The sequence below is a fragment of the Sarcophilus harrisii genome, chromosome 5, assembly GCF_902635505.1.
Source record: "Sarcophilus harrisii chromosome 5, mSarHar1.11, whole genome shotgun sequence".
In the NCBI taxonomy this organism is placed as follows: domain Eukaryota; kingdom Metazoa; phylum Chordata; class Mammalia; order Dasyuromorphia; family Dasyuridae; genus Sarcophilus; species Sarcophilus harrisii.
This window is the reverse complement of record NC_045430.1, coordinates 270,905,751-270,927,619: the sequence shown is the minus strand read 5'-3', so window position 1 is coordinate 270,927,619 and position 21,869 is coordinate 270,905,751. Positions and strand designations below refer to the sequence as shown.

The window sequence follows — 21,869 nt, the reverse complement described above, 5'->3', positions numbered from 1 at the left end:
GCAGGACAAAGAGCGCCATTCTCCTCCCCATCACCACCAGGAGTGATCCTTCTCTAAATGAAGTTATTGGCCCAGGCTTCAAAGACGCTCCATGTTTAGACAACACCATTCAAAGCTTTTACTGCTTTTAGTCATAGAGGCAATCAACAAGTGTTTTCTGTCAGCCCGCTATGTGCACGAAGCGGTTTAAGCTGTTGAGGGGCGGGGGCCAGAGGATGAAGATCATAGTTCACTGCTTAAGTTAAAACAGCCCTGTATCCTGGGGGAGGTGAAGGTGACGGCAGCAAGACGCTAGGAGGAAGCCTCAGAACTGGGTCAACCCCGTGGCTAGGGATTGATGGGAGAGCCCTTAGAGGGACCTAGAAGAGAACTCTCTGACCCCCAGTAGCTTTAGCACACTAGGGCTCGGATGGAAGCTTTCTTCTCAGGGTCTTCCCCCTTATCCTGTTTCTTCTGCACATCGCAGGGAGGCCTATTTCTGACCATCAAGACGAGGAGCTTGTGTAACATTTCACCCTGGAAGTAGATCTTGGATCTCCTCAGCACGGGTCTTCCCTCCAGTGGCCCAGATGGCTGTCCTAACACATCTTCTCACTCGTATCCATGATCCCCCATCAAAGCTCCAGAAAGGAGCTACGAAGCGGGTCAGAGGGCACCTAGGGTGGCACCTGGGCACCACTGGCTACTCGCACTTATGGCCTCATCTCCCTATGTTCCCCGATCATATCTATCCTAGGTATCTTTCAAGCCATTTGTGCAAACAGGTAGAAATGTCTCAACTTCCATGGCCCTGCCTTCCGTCTCTCTTGTCCTTTGGCTAATCTGCCATTTTGGTTTTGGGCATGTGGTACATTCCATGATTACTAGCCATATATCATCATTGGAAGAAGATGAACTTTTAAAGGCTGGTATGGGGAGGTGTGTAAGTGTGTGTGTGTTTGTATGAGAAAGAAAGAGACAAAGAGAGACAGAGAGACAAAGACAGAGAGACAAAGACAGAGACAGAGACAGAGAGAGAGAGGAAGGGAGGAAGGGAGGGAGAGAGAGCAGCTTCACACCAAATCAAAAAGTAACTAAGCAAGTCACTTAATCTTTCTAAGGTCCAGGAACTTCCAGGACTTATCTATGCCATAACCATGTAGATGGATTCCCTTTCCCTCAGTTCCCCCTAGCTAGTTAGGGATCATTATTCCGTCCTGAAATTTGGTGATTCTATGATCTTATTATAGTGTGTGTGTGTGTGTGTGTGTATGTATATATATATATATATATATATATATATATATATATATATATACACATACAGAGAGAGAGAGAATACATATATATAGAATATATAGAAGTATATTAATTATTCCATGCTTTAAAAGAAAGTTATGCACTTCACATGATTCTGTGTAATTTTCATAGTAATAGAGATTAAACCCATTTCAAGATCCTACCATTTCTTTGGTGTGGATATTCCCTTTACCTGGGAAATTTGGCCAACTGTAGCTCCCAATTACCTCCCTGGTATCTAGATGTATTTTTATTTATTAATAGTTATGTCTGCTGTTGTCATGGGTAGTTCTATGACTTCTCAAGAAAGAAATGGAGAATATCAGGGGAAAGGAAGAGTGCTTAAGCTGGAGACATTTGTCCTTTGAAAAGTGGTCCTAAAATGAGTGGGAATTGTGGAATATGGTCCAAATATGTCCATCTTTGGGCCAAGTGAAATGAGAAATTGACCTAGTCATCCATGGCATATCCCACATAGAATTTATAAAAAAGAAGTTTGAAAGTGCTTACTGTCATTATTACTGCTACTTTAATCACCACCACCACCACTACTACTATTAGTACTAGTACTATTATTATCATCACCACCATCACCACCACTACTACAACAACCACTACTACTACTACCATTACTACCAATACTATTGCTACTACATTATCCACTCTTACTACTATTGTTAACCCCATCACCACTATTACTAGAACAACTGCTACTACCATCACCACTATTATCGTAATAACAACTACTACTGCCATTACCACTGCCATTATTACTAGTACTATTGCTACTACCACCACTACCTGTTATTACTACTGTTGTTACCAGCACCAGCACTACTATTAGAACAACTACTACTACCTTTCAAAAGAGAAAAGGTAAACGGGATTTCCCTCCCCACGTTCACTTTCATGTGCTGGTGGAGTCCCCCAAGGATGGTTTTGAGTGTAGCCCAGTCATCCTTTCACATTGTCTCTGCCCTATAGTCAATTCCAAAACACCCCATTCTGCTGTGATCACGTTGCTTTTGTGGCCAAAGCTAAGTGGCTGCTGCATTTTCAGCCTCTCTAGAAAGAAGTCCCGTGGAAGAACCTGTCGCCGCTCCCCCGCATGTCCCAGTTTCGATTAGCGCTCGTGTACGTGCTGTGATTCCTCCCCAGAAATCAGGGTTTCCTGCTCCACAAATGTTTCCAATTGACAGAGGACTGGGAAAGGGAGGGTCAGTGCTGTCTGTGATTGGGCGGGGTCTCTGACTGTTTGTGAAGGAGACTGTGCAGCCAGAGCTGTGAGCGGGACGTGTGTGTGTGTGTGTGTGTGTGTGTGCCCGCTGTACACTAAGCCCAGCCCTGAGTTAGAGGGAGCAGGCAGGAGGTGATGGCTGCAGGATGAGGTAGATGGCTGACTTCTGACCAAGATTCATCTCCAGGGCAGCTGGCCCACCCTCCCATTGGGAGCAGTGAACAAGGAGCTTATAAAATACACAGCCCCAGTGGAAGTGACCCATTGACTGAAACCAGCTGCATGTTGTGTGAGAGTGTGTGTGTGTGTGTGTGTGAGAGAGAGAGAGAGAGAGAGAGAGAGAGAGAGAGACAGAGAGACAGAGAGACAGAGAGACAGAGAGAGACACAGAGAGAGAGACAGAGAGAGAGGAGGGCAGGCCGGCCTTGAACTGTTCCTCCAGGTTTTCTATCACAAATAAATGGAAATGGTCAAAGGGACTATGAAGTCATGAAGATCATTTTATTCTTTCCTGCAGTTGCACCTCAGTAATGACCAGGGTTTTTATAACTGAAAAAAATGTTTATTTGCTCATTAATTTCCCGCCAGCCTCCCTCCTCCAAGCCCATTTCTTGGCATGGCACAGAATGTTATTTAAAACAAGACATGGTTTAACTTCAAAGAGAAAAATCATTCTGAAAAATACAGCTTGGATTCATTTGCTGGTGATTTATCATTCCTCGAAGTGGGGATTACGAATATGTATATTTGCCGTCTCTTAATGATTCAGAGTGTAATCTTTCTCCTTGACCCTGGGACACGGTGGAGCCAGGCGATGGTCTCAAGAGCCTCCCAGCGGTGCCCTGAGATGCTTAGGAAGGGACTGGAGGAGGAAGGGGCCAGAGATCTGGAAGCACGAAGTCCCTCAGCCATTCTCTAGTCCATATTTCTCATTTTACAGATGGAGAAACAAACTTAGGAAGGAGAAAGTACTTGTTTAAGGTCACACAAAACCAGGAGTTATCCCAGATCACCTAACTCCATTCAGATGCTTTTTCACGTTCACACTGCACCATCTTCCTCCAAGAACAGTGAAAATTATCCCTTAACAATTAGTCTGTTTCAACCCTTGCTTCCATGTGTGATGGAGGCTAAAGGCCAGAGGGTGAGAAGAAGAGCCAGGGTCCTGGGTGGATGGAGCTGGTCACCTGTCAGCCCGGACAGTAAGTGCATCTCTCCTGCATCATGCGGGGGTTGGAGGCTGCTCTTGGCCCTGCCAGTCCTGCCGTCCTCCACAGGGACTAGGTGGAATCGCAGTGATGAAGTTCTTGCAGCATGACTGAGGAATGTGGGGAGCGGAGCTGGAAAGTTATTATTCTACGTCCTGAGCCAGGCAGGGAGCTGAAGGGAGGCAGTCAAATAAATTTCATTCCTTAGGGCAAGCTAATTATCACAGTCTGGGACATCCATCAGGATTCATTGGTTCCTAATTAGAAATGGAAAAGGTTGTAACATATCGCAAGTGGTAACATCAGTCTGACCCTTACTATCTTTCTTGATTCTGACACATCTCTTTTCGGGATGAAGTTGGGGGGTTTTTGCCCCAGGCTATCCACAAGCATTTATTAAGTGCGTACTGTATGCCAAGCCCTGAGATAGCCACTGAAGAGACAAGTACAAAGAAGATAGGGATAGCCAGGTGTTTGGGTGGATAGGCCCTTGGGCCTAGAGTCAGGAAGACTTGAATTCAGACACTTATTAGCTATGTGACCAAGAAGCTTTAAACAAAAACAAAACAAAACAAAATCCTACTGTTTCCCTTGTTTCTTTCTATTTGATTGGCTGTGCTTTTCCAAAATTCAGGTCTCCCTGCTTCTAGCCTCCAATCTAAAAAAATGACAAAATAATTTTCCTAAAGCACAATCTTACCATAAAACTCCCTGCTCAAAAATCTGACTCTTTTTCATCTCTGAGGCAAAATGGCCCATTTGTTTCAGCCTTCCCTGGCTCTGATCCATCTCCACAGGCTTTTTCATATTTCCATCCCTTCATATACTCTGCATTTCAGGCCACTCACCCTTCCCTGAAGCTGTCTATCCATTCCTCCTTCAGTACAAGCTATTTTCTGTGCCTACGATGGTGCTGAACCATCAAACTCCAAGTGATGGAAAGTGAGGCCGGGATCAAAGAGCTGAGTTGAGCAGCTCTGAAAGGTAGACCCCCATCTCTTTAATTCCAGACAATGCACCCATTAAATACATACCGATTGTATTTTAGGCACTCTGCTTGGTACTGAGCAAGGACATGGAGAAAAATAATGGGAATGAGGAAGACAAATTTCCTCCCATGAGCTTATATTCTATTTCAATACTTCATCAGAAATATTCAAATCGTGGTTTTAAAAACTCTGAGTAATTGCGACTTCTGAGAAGATGGGGTCTATTTAATGGAAGTTTTATTGTAAATGGTCAAAAAGTACTATCTTAACATGGAGGTTGCCCTGGATCCCCAAAGATTCCACATTGAAGATTAAAGTCTGACAAATCCTGATTATAAAATGCTTTCAGGATCATCCTAGGAAAAGTCTGAGTATGTTCTCTGACCACTGACCCAGCTAGATCCAGAACAGCTCATCTGCAATATGTTGGCCAATATGGGATGGATTTATTGGCCATGATAACCCGTGAATCCTGTGCTGGCTAGCAGACTCTGTAACAGAGAACCTCGGCTTTACTGCAGCTCTTCTTGCTCCCTAATAGCATTTAGTACAATCTGTGATCAGCTTTGATTGCAAATCCACAAAGAGAACTCAACGTCCTTTCTGAATAATATTAGGCAATAGACAGAATCTTTTAAGGTTTGTGTATTCACATCAAATGAGAATCAGCAACAATCTGAGAATTAGGGTATTGTTATTATGCCCATTTTATAGAGGGGGACAACTAGTCTAGGGTGATATAACTAATAAGTATCTGAGATAAGATTTGAACTCAGATATTCCCGATTTCAAGATCAGGATGCTATTTACTGACCTCTGCCCCCACCCTCCCCACCTTACAGGAGTATTTGTGAAGTAGGGTGAGCCTACGATGAGACATACTTCTTAATGCATGACCTATTCCTAAAGGAGAAGCTATTTGATGATGGAGGACCCAGGATATTGTTCTGCTCTGTGAGGATCATCGGTTACTACAACAATAACCATTTTGAGGAATCCAGCCTGGGCCAATCATTGAGTAATCCTTTATGACAGACTTTATTTTTTTTAAATCAAGAGCCATTCAGTGTTTCGCATGTGCTGGGAACTTTCTGGGGCCCAGAATTGTTAAGGCTTCCCGCCCATCCTAAACAAGAAATACTACTTTCCTCATTATTCTACCTTCTTCCTGTTCATTCCCTCCCAAAGTCAAGGAAATCTTTTGGGTGCTGCAGAGTGATATTACCATGAGGGACTCATCTCCTGAACCGATCTGATACCTAGTGAAGGGAGGCAAAGCTTCTTACAAGCCACGAGTAAATCATAATCGTCATCTTCCTCATTGCAATAATAACAGCAATAATAATAATTGTTAGTACTTATACAGTATTTTAAGGTTTGCAAAATGATTTACAAATATTTTCTCGTTTTATCTTCATGACAACCCTGGAAGGCATGTTATTATCCATATTTTATATACGAGGAAACTGAGGCAAACAGAGATGAAGTCACACAGCTAACAGGTATCTGAGGTTGAATTTGAACTCAGGTCCTCCTGACTACAGGCCTAATGCTCTAACCCCTGCCTGCCTACCTGCCTCACTCAGGTCACTTAAAGTCCGATACTCCGTGTCCTCAATTGTAAAATAAAGTAGTGGCGCCTGGTCTGGAAATGGCCTTCTAGTTCTAAACTTAGGAGCTACGATGGCCATGCTGGATTGGGCTGTTAGTCAAGCCACCAGTTAATACACCTCCCGGTCTATATTTGTTTTGTTTTTTAATTTGTACATAATTAATCTACCAATAACCATTGTGCTAAACACACTGGAGAAGCATACAGAGAATGAAAGAATCCCTATGTATAGTGAGCTTACCTTCCAGTGGGGAAGTAAGGACATATGTGTTTGTAATCCCACCAACTACTATTTCTGGGTCTTGGTTTTCTCCTCTGTAAAATGGGAGTGGAATGGGGACTAGATTGCATCTGAGGTCCTTTCCATTGCACTTATAAAGGCTCTCTCTGTCTCTCTCTGTGTCTCTCTCTCTCTCCTTCCTCTTCCTTCTTCTCCTCCATCTCTCTCTCTCTCCTCTTCCTCTTCTTCCATCTTTCTCTCTCTCCCTCCATCTCTTTCTCCTTCTCTTTCTTGAAGATATTGCCAGTTGGGTTCCAGATGACTGCAATAAAACAAATGTCTCAATAAAGCAAGACATGAGAATTTTTTGGCTTCTCAGTGCATATTCAAGTTACATTTATATTATACTGTGGTCTATTAAGTATGCAATAGTATTATATCTAAAAACAGTGCAATACCTTGATTTAAAATACTTTATTGCTAAAAACAACCTGCTAACCATCACCCGAGCCTTCAGCAAGTTGAAATCTTTTTGCTAGTGGAGGGTCTTGTCGCAATGTTGGTGACCGCTGACTGGTCAGGGCGTCTTGGCTGAAGACCAAGAGGGGCTGTGGCAATTTCTTAAATTAGGACAACGATGAAATTTGCCCCGTGCATTAACCCTTCCTTTCCCTTGAACACTTAGAGGCCATTGCAGGGTTATTAATTGGTCTAATTTCAGCATTGTGACTTTGGGAATAGGGAAGTGGGAGTAGAGAGAGAGAGAGAGACTCAGAAACTGTTGTTTGGTGGCATTTATTGATTAAGTTTGCTGTTTCCTATGGGCACGGTTCATGGCACAGCAAAGCAATTACAACAGTAACATCAAAGATCTAGGTCACCATAATGGATCAAAAAATAATGAAAAAGGTTGAAATATCAGACGAATTATCAAAATTTGATTCTCAGGAGACATTTTGTGACTATATACTGTTGGGAAATTGATACCAATAGAGACATGGTGTAAGGATATACTCAATAGACCTGTTCAACATAGGGTTGCCACAAACCTTCAATTTGTAAAAAAAAAAAAAAAAAAAAGCAATATGTGTGAAGAGCAATAAAATGAGGTCTGCCTACATGTGTGTATGTATAGATATACACGTGTGTGTACATATGTATGTATAACTTTTATATTAATTTAGTCATATCTTAGCTTTGTGTATATGCCACATATACCACATGTATAAAATTAATAAGTACAAATATGTACAAAGTCATTAAATACACAGTGGTTTAGGGGAGGATACTAGCAGTTGCTGGGAGGATGGCCGGTAAAAGGTACCATTTGGGGCAGAGGAAAAGAGAGCGTGCATTCTGGGTGTGGGGGACCCTGGTGCAAACACCAGGAAGGGAAATGGGCATGAGGGAAGAACGGAGAAGCCAGGCGGACTGGATCGCAGCATGTGGGAATGGGAGCAAGGTCCTTCAAGGCTGGAAAGGTCAGCTAGGAACAGACTGTGAAGACCCTTAAAGTATCAGCTAAGGCTGTTGAGGGCAGAGACTGTTGCATTTGGGTCTTTATCTGTCCCTACCGTGTGGCCCAGCACCAACATGGGGAAGGTGCTGAGCAAAAGCTCCTTGAGTTATCTAGAACCCGCTTTCCACAGACCCCTCAAGCCACTCCCACAGGCAACCTCCTGCGTACCCTCCCTCAGTTTCCCCTCTTCCCACTCTCTTGCAGAGGCTGAAGGCGGCCCTGACTCACCACCCCGCGGCCATGTCCAACGGCAACATGAACAGCATGGGCCACATGATGGAGATGATGAGCTCCCGCCAGGAGCAGACGCCGCACCACCACCTGCACTCGCACCCGCATCAGCACCAGACGCTGCCGCCCCACCACGCGTACCCGGCGCACCAGCACCAGCACCAGCACCCCGCCCATCACCCCCACCCGCAAGCCCACCACCAGCAAAGCCACCCGCATCACCACTCCCACCTCCACGCGCACCCGGCCCACCACCAGAGCTCGCCACACCCCCCCCTGCACACGGGCGGCCAAGCACAGGTGAGTGTGGCAAGGGGTCAGGGGGAGGGGGCCCAGCCTCTGTCTGGTCATTGCACCATGTCAGGCCTGGAAGAGGGATCTCTGACCTCAGATTCAGACCCAGAGTGGGGGAGGGAGACAAATGCAGCCCCCCTCAGAAGTCAGGGCTCGCCCCCAATCTGTGACAGCCTGTAGACACGGAGGTGACACCAGTGAGAAAAAGGCGGCCCTGGAGAAGAATAGGGACCCCAAGCGGGGTGGGTCATGGGGCCTGGGTCTGAATTCCAACCACTCTGCTTCCTACCTGGGTGACCTCTGTTCAACTCTCAGCCTCAGTTTCCTCATCTGTAAAATAATCGGATTTTTCCCATTGACTTTGCTCGCCCCCTTTCATTATAAATTTGTGGTCCTGGGCCCCGGGTTTCTATGCTATCTCTGACATCTTGCCCGTAGAACCTTGCACGAGTAACAGTGTGAGCCTCAGTTTTTCCTCATTTACAAAATGAAGGGACTGGAGTAAATGGCCCCCGGGTTCCCTTCCAACTCCAGAGAGGTGATTCTATCATTAGCCACTAGAAACCGAATCTGCTTTTTCCAGGTGCCCATAACCAGGTGCTGCCCCACAACCAACTTAATTAAGTCTTGGGGCTTTAGTTGGGTTACTTGTAACACTGAAATGAATTAGAATATGGAGCTCCTTCCCACAGCAACCTTCGGAGTAACCCACTAAAATTCACACCTCTAAGAATAGCAGGGAAACAGGCCTGGGGCCCACATAGGTTCTGGGGCAAGGAAGAACTCCTTGGATTTTTCTGCTATTTGGATTTAACATGGAGGAAAAAAGAAAAAAGGCCTGGGGTCTGTCAGTGATGAATCCCAATGGTAATTTCTTCCTCTGCAAACAAGAGGCTTCCCCAGAGCGATGGCAGGAGCCCCGCTGCTGGCAAATCCACCTCCCGCTCCCATCGTCCATGTGATCCTAGATCCACCAGGTGCCATCCCCGGGTCTCAGGTTGTGAAATGGAGAAGGGGGGAACTGAGTACACCTGGGGCCCTTCCACCTCACGTCTAGTCGTGGGCCTTCTATGTGGCGGTGAGGGCCAAAGCCCAGTCCCAGCTCACTGCAAGGGTGGGTTGGGAAGGCCCTGAAGGACAGTGGGAGAGGAAGACAGATGTGAGGTCACCATGAAAGCAGGGAGGGAGCCCTTCACAACTGGACCCCAAACATCAGGCAGGGCTGATGTTGTGTGTGTACCAGGCGCTGAGGTGTGGCCGGGGGCAGTTACCTAGTGCAGTGGGCAGGGCACGAGGCCTAAGGCCAGGACGACTTGTATTCGGATCTGGCCTCAGACATTTGCTAACCTTGTGACCTCGGCCACGTCACTTAACCCCGTTTGCCTCAGCTGTACAAGGAGCTAGTGAGGGAAGCGGCGACCGCTCCGTTATTCTTGCTACCAAACCCAAGGGGGGTCAGAAAGAGCTGGATGTGACCAAATAGAACAACAAAGCCCTGTACCAGGACAGAGTGAGCAGTTACAGATGGCTGTGGATGGTCCGCTGAGGGACTGAAGGAAACCCTCAAGGAGCTGACATTTTCTTGGAGGAAAACCGAGTTCTAGCTCAAAGATGGCGCCAGGTTCCCAAGTGAAGGCTCCAGGCAAAGAGGGTAACACAATAACAGCCAAGGGGACAAGTCGGGTACTTATTTCTCTCCTTCCTAAGTAAAAGGGCTTAGGCTGGGCCCTCAGTGGCTAGTCACTCCACAAACAAGGTTAGCAGCCCTCTTCATCTTAAAAGCCGCTCATTAGCTCATTAGCCTCTAGTCAGTTGCCCTCCATTTCAGTCTCAAGGCAGTAAGGGGCCAATTGTGAATGCAATTAGTTAATTGGTTGGATGTAATTAGTTGGATGAAGCATTTTCTTTTCCTACTTGCACTTGAAAGAGTTGAGGTCAGGATCCTGGGAAGGTCTGACCAAGAGAGCCATTTGGACCATGTCCCCAGATGCCAGTGGGACATTTCAAATCATCTCATGTCAACTGATCTTATTGATTTCTGAACCCAAACAGACAGAGGGAGGGTTTCCCAGGAATCAAGGGCCCGGATTAGTTGGAGAGAGGGAAGAGAGCCCTGGATTTGGGTTCAAATTCCTATTTCTTCAGCTTCGTCCCCATGGAGGACACTGAGCACCTCAAATAACTTCTCTGAGCTTCAGTTTCTCCATATGTGACTTAAGGGAGTTGTTTTCAATCACCTTTAAACTGGTGATCCCATGAACTGGACTTGGCAATGAGATCCCCAGCTCTGATGATTCTTAATCCAAGTTAGGCAGTGGTTCATCCAAATGTTTCCATAGCCACCCCCTCACTCAGAAGAAAACATTCCCTTCTGTTTTTAACGTGAGATCGGAGTTACTAGTCCTGAGCTCCCTCTCTCTTCTATATCTCAGAGTCTCTGGTCTGTCTTTTCTTTCTGTCCCATTAACTTCTTAGCCAAGTAATGCTTCCACTTGAATCCCTAATCCCATCCCTTCTCTCATTCAGTTCTTTGCTTTGCTCCTCCCTGCATCCATAGCTCTCATGGCTTCAGCCACTGTTCTCCTTCCACTCTGCCTGTGAATGTGTCTCGTCCTTCACTTCACCTCTGACATCCTCCCAAAGTTATCGTTCTACATCTATTTTCCTTCAAACCTCAATTTCTAGAAAGACTCAATTATACCCAAGACTGTTCTTCATTGCCCCCCAGCTCTTCAACTCCTCACAATTTGGCATCTGTCCTTAGCTTCCTGCTCGAGCTTTTTTTTCCCCAGGGTCCCCAACAGTTCTGTAAATGCCCTATCAATGTGGCTGTTTCTCTCTTTCCTCATTTTCTTTTACTATTCTATTGTATTTGATACCATTTGGACACTCACTATGTGTGATAAATGTTTATGGGATTTAATTGAATAAGGATGGAGAAAGATTAAAGGAAAAGGAAGAAAGATAAGATTTTGACACTGAAGTTTTAAGCATGTTAAGATAGGGAGGATGGTGGTACCATTAACAGAAAAAGGGAAGCTGAGAAGAAAGGGATGTTTGTAGGGGAGATAAGGCTAATTTTGGCCATGTAGAGCCAAAATGTAGAAGAGATGTCTTATAGGCAGTTGGCACAGTGAGTAGTTCCCCCTCCATTTGGAAGATCCGTCCTCCCAAGACTGCCATGATTTGGTATGACCATTGTTTCTGATAGTTCATCTTTCTTCCTGTGACCTTGAAGTATAAGTGTCCCTCAATATTATTGAGGCTTTCTTTTCTTTTCTGATCTCATTCCCTGCCATGACTCCAATTACCATCTCTAGGCAGATGGCTCCAATATGATGTTATTGTCTTAAAAGCATCCCAGTGCCTAGAAGAGAGGCCAGCACATAGCGAACAACATGCTTATTGATTGATTGAAACCTATGTATCTACCTTAGTCTCTCCCCATGAACTACTCACTGTTCTAGCTATCTCCAAGATATCTCTTCCTTAGCATCTCCAGCTCTATGTGGCCAAAATTAGCCTTATCTCCCCTTTAAACATCCCTTTCCTCTCAGCTTCCCTTTTTCTGTTAATGGTCCCAACCATTCTCTTATCTCACAAGCTCAAGACCTCAATGTCAAAGTCATATCTTTCTTCCTTTTCCTTTAATCTTTCTCCATCCTTGTCCAATTAAATCCCATAAACATTTACCCCACATAGTGAGTACAATGTGCCTGGCTTTGTTCTACTGGTCCCAGCTTCACAATATCATCCTCTCTGCTCACGTGACCGGGTTCCTAGTTCAGGTCCTTTCTGGCTTTTGTCTGGAAGTTTTTGTCCCTCCGTCCTAATCCCCAGGCTTCCCCTTCTCTAACCTTCATACAGCTGCTCAGATAATAAACTTGGAAGGCTGAGGGATAAATGGGAATCAAGAAAATGGAGACACCCACAGTAGACTCCTCTTTCTAGGATTTTAACCAGGAAAGCAAGAAGAGATATAGAATGATAACTTGAGAAGGTGGCAGGGTTGATGGTTAGGATTCAGGAGCCCTCAACTTGCTTCTAAGCAGAAGGGAAGGAGCCAGTAGAGGACATGGTGAAGCTATTAGATGTAGAATAATGGAACAAGGTATAGATTTGGGGCAAGAGATCAAGGTCATGAGTGGGATTAATGGCCTCAGAACTTTAAACTGAAATTTAATATTCCTTTCAATTATTTAAATATGTTATTTAACATTTATTTTAATATGTTGAGAAAGGCCATGAGATCATTAGGGATCCTTGACACTTAGATCAAAAGTTAGAAATACCTTCCCAAGAGTTTTAACTTATAAGAGGGGGCTCGATGTTTATGGGGATAAATTAAACTTTTATGGAGATTAATTTCATGATTCTGATTTTTAAAAACAGTTTGAAAAAGAGCAAAACCTTAGAGAATTCAGTTGCAGGAGCCCAGTATAATTGGAGCACAAGGACTGACTTAAGTTTGTATCTGTAAACTTTCCTGACTACAGGAGAAGGAGCATAGGGTTCGGTCATGGAGGGACCTCTGAGGTGCTCTAATTCACTCTCCATTTTACAGATTAGGGAACCAAACTCCAGAGAGTAGTCAGTCATTTGCCCGAGAATACACAGGTAGAGAGAGGCAAAACTGGCATTAGGAGCCAGGTCTTCCACCAGACGTCCAGAGCGGTCCCTGTAACACTTGTACTGGATAACCTCAATGCTCTGCTTGTCTGGCTGAGTCTGCCGCAGGAGCAAAGGGAGGGCTCCCCCTGATGAATACCATCTCTCTACTGGTCCTGCCATCCTCACATAAGTAATGTCTTCAGCTTAAAGCCTCGAGAAGTGGGAGGGAATGGGGAAGAAGGGCAACTGGCCACCTAGAGAGATGAAGTTCTGGTGGAAGGTCAAGAGGGAGACCCTGAACGGCAGATGGAGGGGACCCGAAAACCCTCTTTGCCAGGCTTGCCATTTTGCTAAGCCCGGTCCCCCAAATGTGACTATGAGCTCATGATTTATTTCACACAGGAAAAGGATTTGGATAAAAGCAAAAATAGCCGGGCGGTTCAGCGTGTTCTCTGCAGAGATGTTTTGCCTTGGAGTGGGTGGTTTGGCTCCAGTGCCGGCCTCTGAAGTGACAAGCACTCAGTCTTTCCCAATAACAGGGCTGGCTACCTCGATGGTCCCCAGGGGGACCCAGGCTTTAGATGGATCATATGTTTTCTCACTAGCATGCATTAGGAGGCTAGTGGGTGTTATGAAGTCACCAATAAGTGGCTCTGAGAAACACTTTTTGTGTTTTAGAAAAGTCGGCTCACACACATGCACAAACACAACCCCGAGACTAATGGCACCGAAATCCCAGAAAGTCTGATAGAGTTTGGGGTCAAACTACATCACCGCCCATCAGTCATTCCTCAAGATGTCAACCTGCAGCTATTAGTGTGATGTCTCTGGTCTGTCAGTCGGTGCACAAACACCGAGTGCTGATTTTGTGCCAGGGAACGTTGGCGAGGCGGGCTGTTGGGTTCCATTTCTTAGACTTTCAGCCCAATACTCACATAGGCTCTAGTAGAACAGCTTCATGGAGATTACAGCTGTAGATCTCAGTGACTGAGAAATGACTTTTTTTTTTTTTTTTGCCTGCAACTGAAAAAAAGGAAGGAGGAAAATGCACTGGGGGGTGAGGGGAGCATCAGGCATCTAACCCCACTTTGTGAACAGATCATAAAGTATTGTGGGGAAGGAAGGCAAAGGCAACAACATAGGAGGTAGCTGGACTTTGAAATGTCCCTGAGCCTCAAGGACACCTAGTTGAGTACAGGAGAAACAGGACTGGGCAACTCCAGGGCCCATGGTGCATTTGACCCACTGGGATCCCAACTATCTTGGAAGCAAATGGGATCCTTGCTCTTAGACAGCAGAAGTGCAGCCCCGAGGCCTGCAGCTTTGTCATTGTCATCATCCAGGCATTTTGTGTGTATTGCTAAATTTCATTCTATTTTACAACAAATCTATGAGGCAGATGCTTCATTAGCCCATTTTAGAGGTGAGAAAACTGAGGATTAGACATGCTAAGGTACTTTTTCTGAGCCACAAGCTAGAGACTGATGGGAACCAGGTCTCTCCCAGCACTCTTTTTTTACTACCCTAAGCTTCTCATTTGTTCACAGACTGTCCTCAGAGACAGGGAACTCCTGCAGGAAAGGCTTCCAATCACTCCAGAGTGAAGCTGGAGGCAGAGAATTTGTGGAAAGCATTTGGCCAGCATTAGGGGAATGATATGTAGGTTTTAGGGACCCTAGGGAAGGAGCTCCCAAGTCATATGGGTGCCCGTGCCCTCCTAGAAACTGCCTGACCCCTTGGATTCTGCCCAGTGGAGTAGGGGAGGCTGTACTGAACTCATGGCAGGTCCTGTCCCAGGGAGGATCAGCTCTCCAAGGGCTGCGGCAACCGCTGACCATTCCTAGAACTCTTTTCAGGTGGTTCTGTCATCAAAGTTCAGACCCCCAAACCCGACCACACTCCTCCTCCTACTCTTCCTACTCTTCCCCCTCTTCTTTCTCCCTTTTCTCTTCCTCCTCCTCTTCCTCTTCCTCCTCTTTTTCTTCTTTCTCCTCCTCCTCCTGCCCCTTCTCCTTGTCGTCCTCCTCCTTTTTCCTATTCCTCTTCTCCTTCTCTTCCTTCTCCTTTACTTTTCTTCTTCTTCTTCTTCTCCTCCTTCTTTCTTTCTTTTTTCTTCTCCTCATCCTCCTCCTTCTTTTTCCTATTCCTCCTCTCCTTCTCTTCCTTCTCTTTCTTTTCTTTTTTTTTTCTTTTCCCTCTTCCTCTTCCTCTTCTTTTTAGTACATTTTTTAAAATTCATTTTAAAGGAAACATTTTTGATGATCCCTTTGGGGAGAAAGGAGTCAGGGCAGAATTTTCTCCAAGTGCCTTAGAAGGTTAGAAAGTATTGGAGGAATTTTCCCTAGACTATCCTCATTTGAAAGCTGGGAGGAACCTGAGAGGCTATTTGGGCCAGGAAGCCCAGGAAGATTAAGCAATTTCTGCAAAGTCACACACCTAAGGAAACATCAGAAGCAAGATACAAATCCAGAGCTGGTGTTTTTTCCCTCACTCTACCATCAGCAACTGAAGTCCAGCCATGCAAAGTCACCAAATTACTCCTATCCTGCCATCTTTCTTTCTCCCCCCACCTCCAGGTGACCTGGTCTTTTCCTGCACCTGGGCCATCTCCCTCACTCAAATGCAGACTCCTTGGGCCCAAGGAATGTTTTTGGTTTGCATTGTCTATCACAGAGAATAGCACACAGCAGGCACTTAATTTATGCTGAGTGAGTGGTTAGTTACTAGAATTGGGAAAGCCAAGATGAGTCTTAGGTGATGCTTTTTTTTTTCTTTTTTTGCTGAGGCAATTGGGGTTAAGTGACTTGCCCAGAGTCACACATCTAGGAAGTGTTAAGTGTCTGAGACCAGATTTGAACTCGGGTCCTCCTGACTTCGGGGCTGGTGTTCCATCTCTGTGCCCCCCAGCTGCCCCAAGGTGATGCTTTTTTAACAAATGAAGCCAATTCATGTGAATTCCACAGACATTTTTAGCCACCTGCTCGGAGCCAGAAATTCTGAGAAATTGCTGGTGCAAAGACCCAGAGGACAAGCGCCGGCCTTAGGTCGCTTACGTAGGAGAGCGAGGTGCAAATAAGGGAACACGAAATATAGGCGAAGTAACTCCAGTGGTTGGGGGAGAGGAGCAGGAACCACTGGGGGAATGGGGGAGCATTTGATCCGGAATGGCGCTGGAGATCCCAAGGGGGCCTCTGTATTCTCTTGTATTCTTGAACTCCCCAGAGTGTTCCTCTGACCCACTGAGGCAGCAGAGCCCTGGCCCCCTGACCCGTCACTGGCCATTTCTTGCCTCTCTTTGCTCATCCTTCTCCCTTCCCCTCTCCCCACTCAGGTTTCACCAGCGACCCAGCAGATGCAGCCCACCCAGACGATACAGCCGCCCCAGCCCACCGGGGGGCGTCGGCGGAGGGTGGTGGACGAAGACCCAGATGAGAGGCGGAGGAAGTTTCTGGAAAGGAACCGAGCAGCTGCCACCCGCTGTAGACAGAAGAGGAAGGTCTGGGTGATGTCATTGGAAAAAAAAGCGGAAGAACTCACCCAGACAAACATGCAGCTTCAGGTGCGGGCCCCTGGCTCCGGGCCGCCACACAAAGGCCCTGTGTACACCGGGCACCGGGGAAACCTACAGGCGCTGGTCGACCTAAGCCCAAATACGGCACATGGGGTGGGACGCCAGGAAAATCACGGGCGCCAGCTCCGGGGCTCCGATCCCCAACTGTCCCCCTCCCCCTCTTCTCTCCCCCCTTCCCCCCCCCCCCACTTCTTGCCAGGGAGTCACTGAAGTGGGGGTTGGCCGAAGGGGCGGGCGCGTGCCATGTTCTACTCTGGCCAGATCTATAGCAGATGTTTTATTCAGATAAAGGAACAGATCTAGATAATGTCTTAAAAAGAGCTTCATTCAATTCAATATTGAGTGCTTATAATTATACTTACGAACTATATACTGCTTCTATAGTTCTTATAAACCAGACTATGCTAAGCACTGGGAATACAAAGGTAAGGAAGGAAAATGGTTCTTGTCTGCAGGGAGCTTGCACTCTCCAGGGAGGAAATCATGGATCCACTCAGTTTTAGTCTCTATCTCTGGGTATTGCAGTAAGAATCAAATAAGGTATCTGTAATGTGACTGCCACATAGTAGGCATTTAATAAATGCTTGTTTCTCTCCTTCTCCCCTCCCCTATAATTATCCTCAATGAACAGAAAATTTGTAGAATAGATTTGAATAGATTTAGCTATTTGAATAGATCCTTCAGGTTTTTCAGTAGGCATTTTAAAATCTCTCAGAGAGTGCCCAAGATTTTTGCCCATTCAGGAGAGCTTCCAGCTCAAGGGATTGCTAGTGTGTGCAATACCAGGTTCATGGTAAGTACTTAATAAACACTTGTTTGTGGAGTTCTAAAAAAGAATAAAAAAAGAAAAAAAAAGGAAAAAAGAAATCATGGATAGAAAAGATTGATTATAGATTAATTAATTGGTAGATATACACATATATAAGCATATATTGTATATATGTGTTCATATCATTCATACTTTCTGTATGTTTATATGTGTATGTGTGTGTGTGTGTGTGTTTATACACACAGAATCAAATTATAGGCAAAGTAAATACAAAAGAAGGGAACAATACTATCCCTTGTGGGAAGGATAGCATCAGAAAAGATTCCTATAGAATGTAGCTTCATTCTGACAGAAAGAAACCACATAGTTTCAGAATGATTTACCCACAAAAGGCTGGAATTAGATCACTAGCAGAACTGAGTCATCTGGTGCTTCTTTGGGGTTTTTTTCCCTTTTTGCTTCTAGTGAATAGTCTCAGTTTTTCTTTGATGAAAATAGGGATTGCTCTCGGACAGAGATATTGATATGATTTCCAAGAATTTTGAGTTGGGAGGTACCTTCCATGTCACCTCACCCCACACCCAATCTGAAAATAGAAAGAAATGAAAACCTAGAGAAGGGAGATGATGGCCTAAGGAAAAAAAGGGAGAAGATGCAAGAGGCCCGTGGCTGCTCCCATACAAGGCAAAGGAGGAAGTTGAAGGAGGACAGACTTAGGAGCCGTGTAGAAAGAAGCTTCCTGGTCCTGGGAGTTGGGTAGGAGGTACCGACATTCCCTCTCAGATGAGGTCTTGAGGCAGGATGGGCACGGGATTCCCATGCAAGAGGCTTAGATGCTGCTACCTTATTGGTGAGACAATGTAGTACATTGCAGGGCTTCTTAGACTTTTCCCACTCGCAGCCCCTTTTTGTCTGGCAAGTTTTTACATGACCCTGGACAGATAGGCATATAAAATAGGCATTCAACATTTACTGATAATAAATCAAAATTTTGCTACCTCAACATTCAGTTACAAGATTCCATAAGAGGTCTCAGAACCACAGTTTAAGAAACTTTGGCTCTGTAGATAAAGGGCTGACTTTGAACTTAGGAAGAGCTGAGTTCAAATTCAAAGTCTGACACACACAGCAATGTGGCCCTAGGTTGATTACTTAAGGCAGTCTCTAATACTCTGTAACTATTTTCATTGGAAGAAAGGGATTTATAATAAGAAATGTCCAAATGGATCAAAGTACAGGTCAGCGCCAAAAAGATTGTATGACCCAGGGTCAGAATCAACTGATATCCAAAGATCTGGATTCGAATCCTGATTTTGCCACTTGACACTTGAGTGACCCTGCATATATCTCTGTGGTCATCAGCCTCTTCATGTATAAAATGAGAGGATTTTATTAAAGACCCCCTAGCCCTAAATACTATGACCTTATATTGCAGAGATCGGAGGAACAGATTTCCATACCTAGAAGTCCTCAGAGCAAAATGCCTTGAAGTTATTCCCCCAAGGTGTCAAACTGGTGGGCTAAGGAGGGAGAGATGTGAAAAGAAGAAAAAGGAGAAAGCTTTTGATTTATAAGTGTGCTTATTAGCTGACACTATTGTGTTAGGATTCATTTTTAGCCTGTGTGTATAGTGATTATACCCTTCATTTGACCCACTAATTAAAAAACAATAATTAAGAACCAAATCAGAGAAGGAAAGTTGGTGTTAGGACTCCATTCTCTCCAAGGTGGAAAAACATGAAAGTAGACACAAAGATCCCCTGTTGTTAAAAAGAAATCTCTCTCTCTGTCTCTCTCTGTCTCTGTCTCTGTCTCTGTCTCTCTCTCTGTCTCTCTCTCTCTCACACACACACACACACACACGTAAATACCAAGTTCTTCATCTTCCCCTTTTTAGTCTAATGGAAGTAGGAGTCACACCCATCCATGGACCCCATTCGGCCTTGCATTTAGCCTTGAGACCTCTCATTCTGGTTAGTGGAGATGCCGTCCATCCTGGCACCTCTGAGTGACCCTTTCCCTCTCACTGGACCTTTGTAAGAAGCAAAGGTGGCTCTCTCTGGGGACCAGTCCTGGAGCCAAATGTTAAATAAACCCAAGGTGAAGACGCTAAGCAAACAAACTCCAGCCGGCCTGGGGAGCCAAGGTCGAGATGGCCTGGAGCCACTGGTGACACTTTTCCAGCTGAGAGCCTCCTGCTCAGATGGGAGCATTCACCATCTGCGACTGGAACATCCCCATGCTAAGCCAACAAGATGGCGGCCCAGACCCTATCTGTACAATATTCCTTCCCCCTCCCCAAGCAGGTCCCCAGGGAGCTAGAAGCCCCGGATCCCAGGATTTTATGCACCTGCATGTAAACTTAAGAGTTGAGGGAGTTCTCAGAAGGGACGGTTTTCACCCACTTCCTTTCACTCCACAAAGTGAGGCAATTGGAATCTAGCTTTCTAGAGAGACTTCTCCAAAGTCACACAGTTAATAGAAAAGCAATCATAATGAGATATTTCTGGAGCACTTAGACCCAGTCTGATTGTGATTGTGACTTAGTCACAGACTGACTAGCTGTGTGACCTTTGATAAGTCACTTCACCTTGTGTGCCTCAGTTTCCTTATCTGGAAAATAAGCTGAAGGAAGAAATGGCAAACTCCAGTGTCTCTGTCCAGAAAATTCCAAATGGGGCCACAAAGAATCAAACCCAACTGAAAACAACTGAACTGCATAAAAAGTACTTATGTAAATTCTCATTCAATCCTCATCAAAAGCAAATCCTTCTGACACAGATACTCATTGTTCCCATTTTACAGATGAGGAACTGAAGCTGAGAGTGCTTAGGTGACATGCCTAGGGTCACACAGCTAGTAGCTGAAACAGAATTTGAATGGGGAGCTTTCTAAGTTATAAGTCCAACCCTCTATCCATTATACCAAACAAAGATGGTGGAGTAGAAAAAGGACTGAATTTGGAGTAGGAGGACCTGGAATCAGATGCTGGCTCTGTCACTTCTTACCTTACTTCCGACATGACCACGGACAAATTCTTTGCCCACTCTTAGCCTCAATTTCCCCAATTATACAATGACAAGGTTAGACTAGATCCTCTCTAAGATTCCTTTCAGTTCTAAGTCTATGAACAGAAGTCACTCTACTCTGTAGGCCTCAGTTTCCCCAATCATAAAATGAAGAGATTATAAATAGCTCCACCTCAGAGATTTGGGTCTAAATCTAAGAATGTACTAACATAAGTCAGTTATGACCCATAAATCATAGGGACTTATGTTTCCTTACTTAAAAATGAGGGGTGGGGGCCTTTGACCAGATGACCTCTCAGGTCCCAGCTCTAAACCCATAGCTTAAATGCAGATTTCCTGACTCTGTTCTATACACTGTCCATTACTTTTCCCCGCTTTCAACAATCTCCAGTCTTGCAGATGAGAGAAGAAAGTCCTTTTTTCCCCCTCTCTTATCTCAGAGATTTTGACATCAGCTCAAGATTTATCAAAAGTCAGTGTGAGTCTCAGTAGATCTCTAGGTTCCAGGATGATGGGATCATCTGGCCACCCCATAACAGTAATGGACGTTTTAAAATTTTAAATGCAAAGACACATGGTCCAAGGCTGAAATTTTAGATATAACTAGAGTCCAGGTTTGGGATTTGGCAAAAGGACCAGCCAGATGGGAACCGTTCCCTAACAAATTGAAGGTCCCCTGATTCTGAATGAACCCAAATTGCCCTCGGCTAATCAAGACAAACATGCCCACTTTCTGAAGCTCATTGCCATAATTATATTTTTGGCACAGAAATTTGTTCACTCCCAAGAACACTTCCACTGTGTCCCTTTGCAGATGACTTCAGAAAATCCCCAGTTGCTAGTCCCACCATTAGAAGTGTGTTTGAATGTCACCTCTCCCCAGAAGGCTGCAGTTACATCTGTGTCTCTCCATCAACATGCATCTCCACCGGGGGCTGCCTTCTGGACTGAGACCCTCTACCCTTCCAAAGGAGTATAAGCAGATGGCTGCCAGCTTTGGACTAGCAACCCCAAATGCTTTCAAAAGGTCAAGTGAAATGGCTCCTATCAACAGGAGATTCTAGGAGGGCTAGTCGTTAACTTTGCTCTTGATTATAATTGGATCCTAGGTTCATTGATTCAGAACCTGCTCATTTTACGGATGAAAAACCAAAGCTTAGAAAGTAAAGTGATTGGTCCAAGGCCACACTGGCAACATTGCCTTAGGAGATGTCTCAGATCCAGCTATAATTACTCATAACCTTCCCTGTTTCTCAATATACCGTGAGAGGGAGAAGTGGGTTCAAATTCATCTCCTGCCC

General features: G+C 45.2%; 1 protein-coding gene across 5 annotated transcripts in view; it reads left to right on the top strand.

The window, feature by feature from the left end:
• CREB5 (cAMP responsive element binding protein 5) overlaps positions 1–21,869 on the top strand; it is a 457,922-nt gene that overhangs the window by 416,856 nt on the left and 19,197 nt on the right. For all 5 annotated transcript variants that reach the window (XM_031940514.1, XM_031940517.1, XM_031940513.1 and 2 more), the window contains 2 exons: positions 8,268–8,594; positions 16,531–16,758. In XM_031940514.1, coding sequence (XP_031796374.1) covers positions 8,268–8,594; positions 16,531–16,758 — 555 coding nt within the window. The remainder of the gene's footprint in view (positions 1–8,267; positions 8,595–16,530; positions 16,759–21,869) is intronic.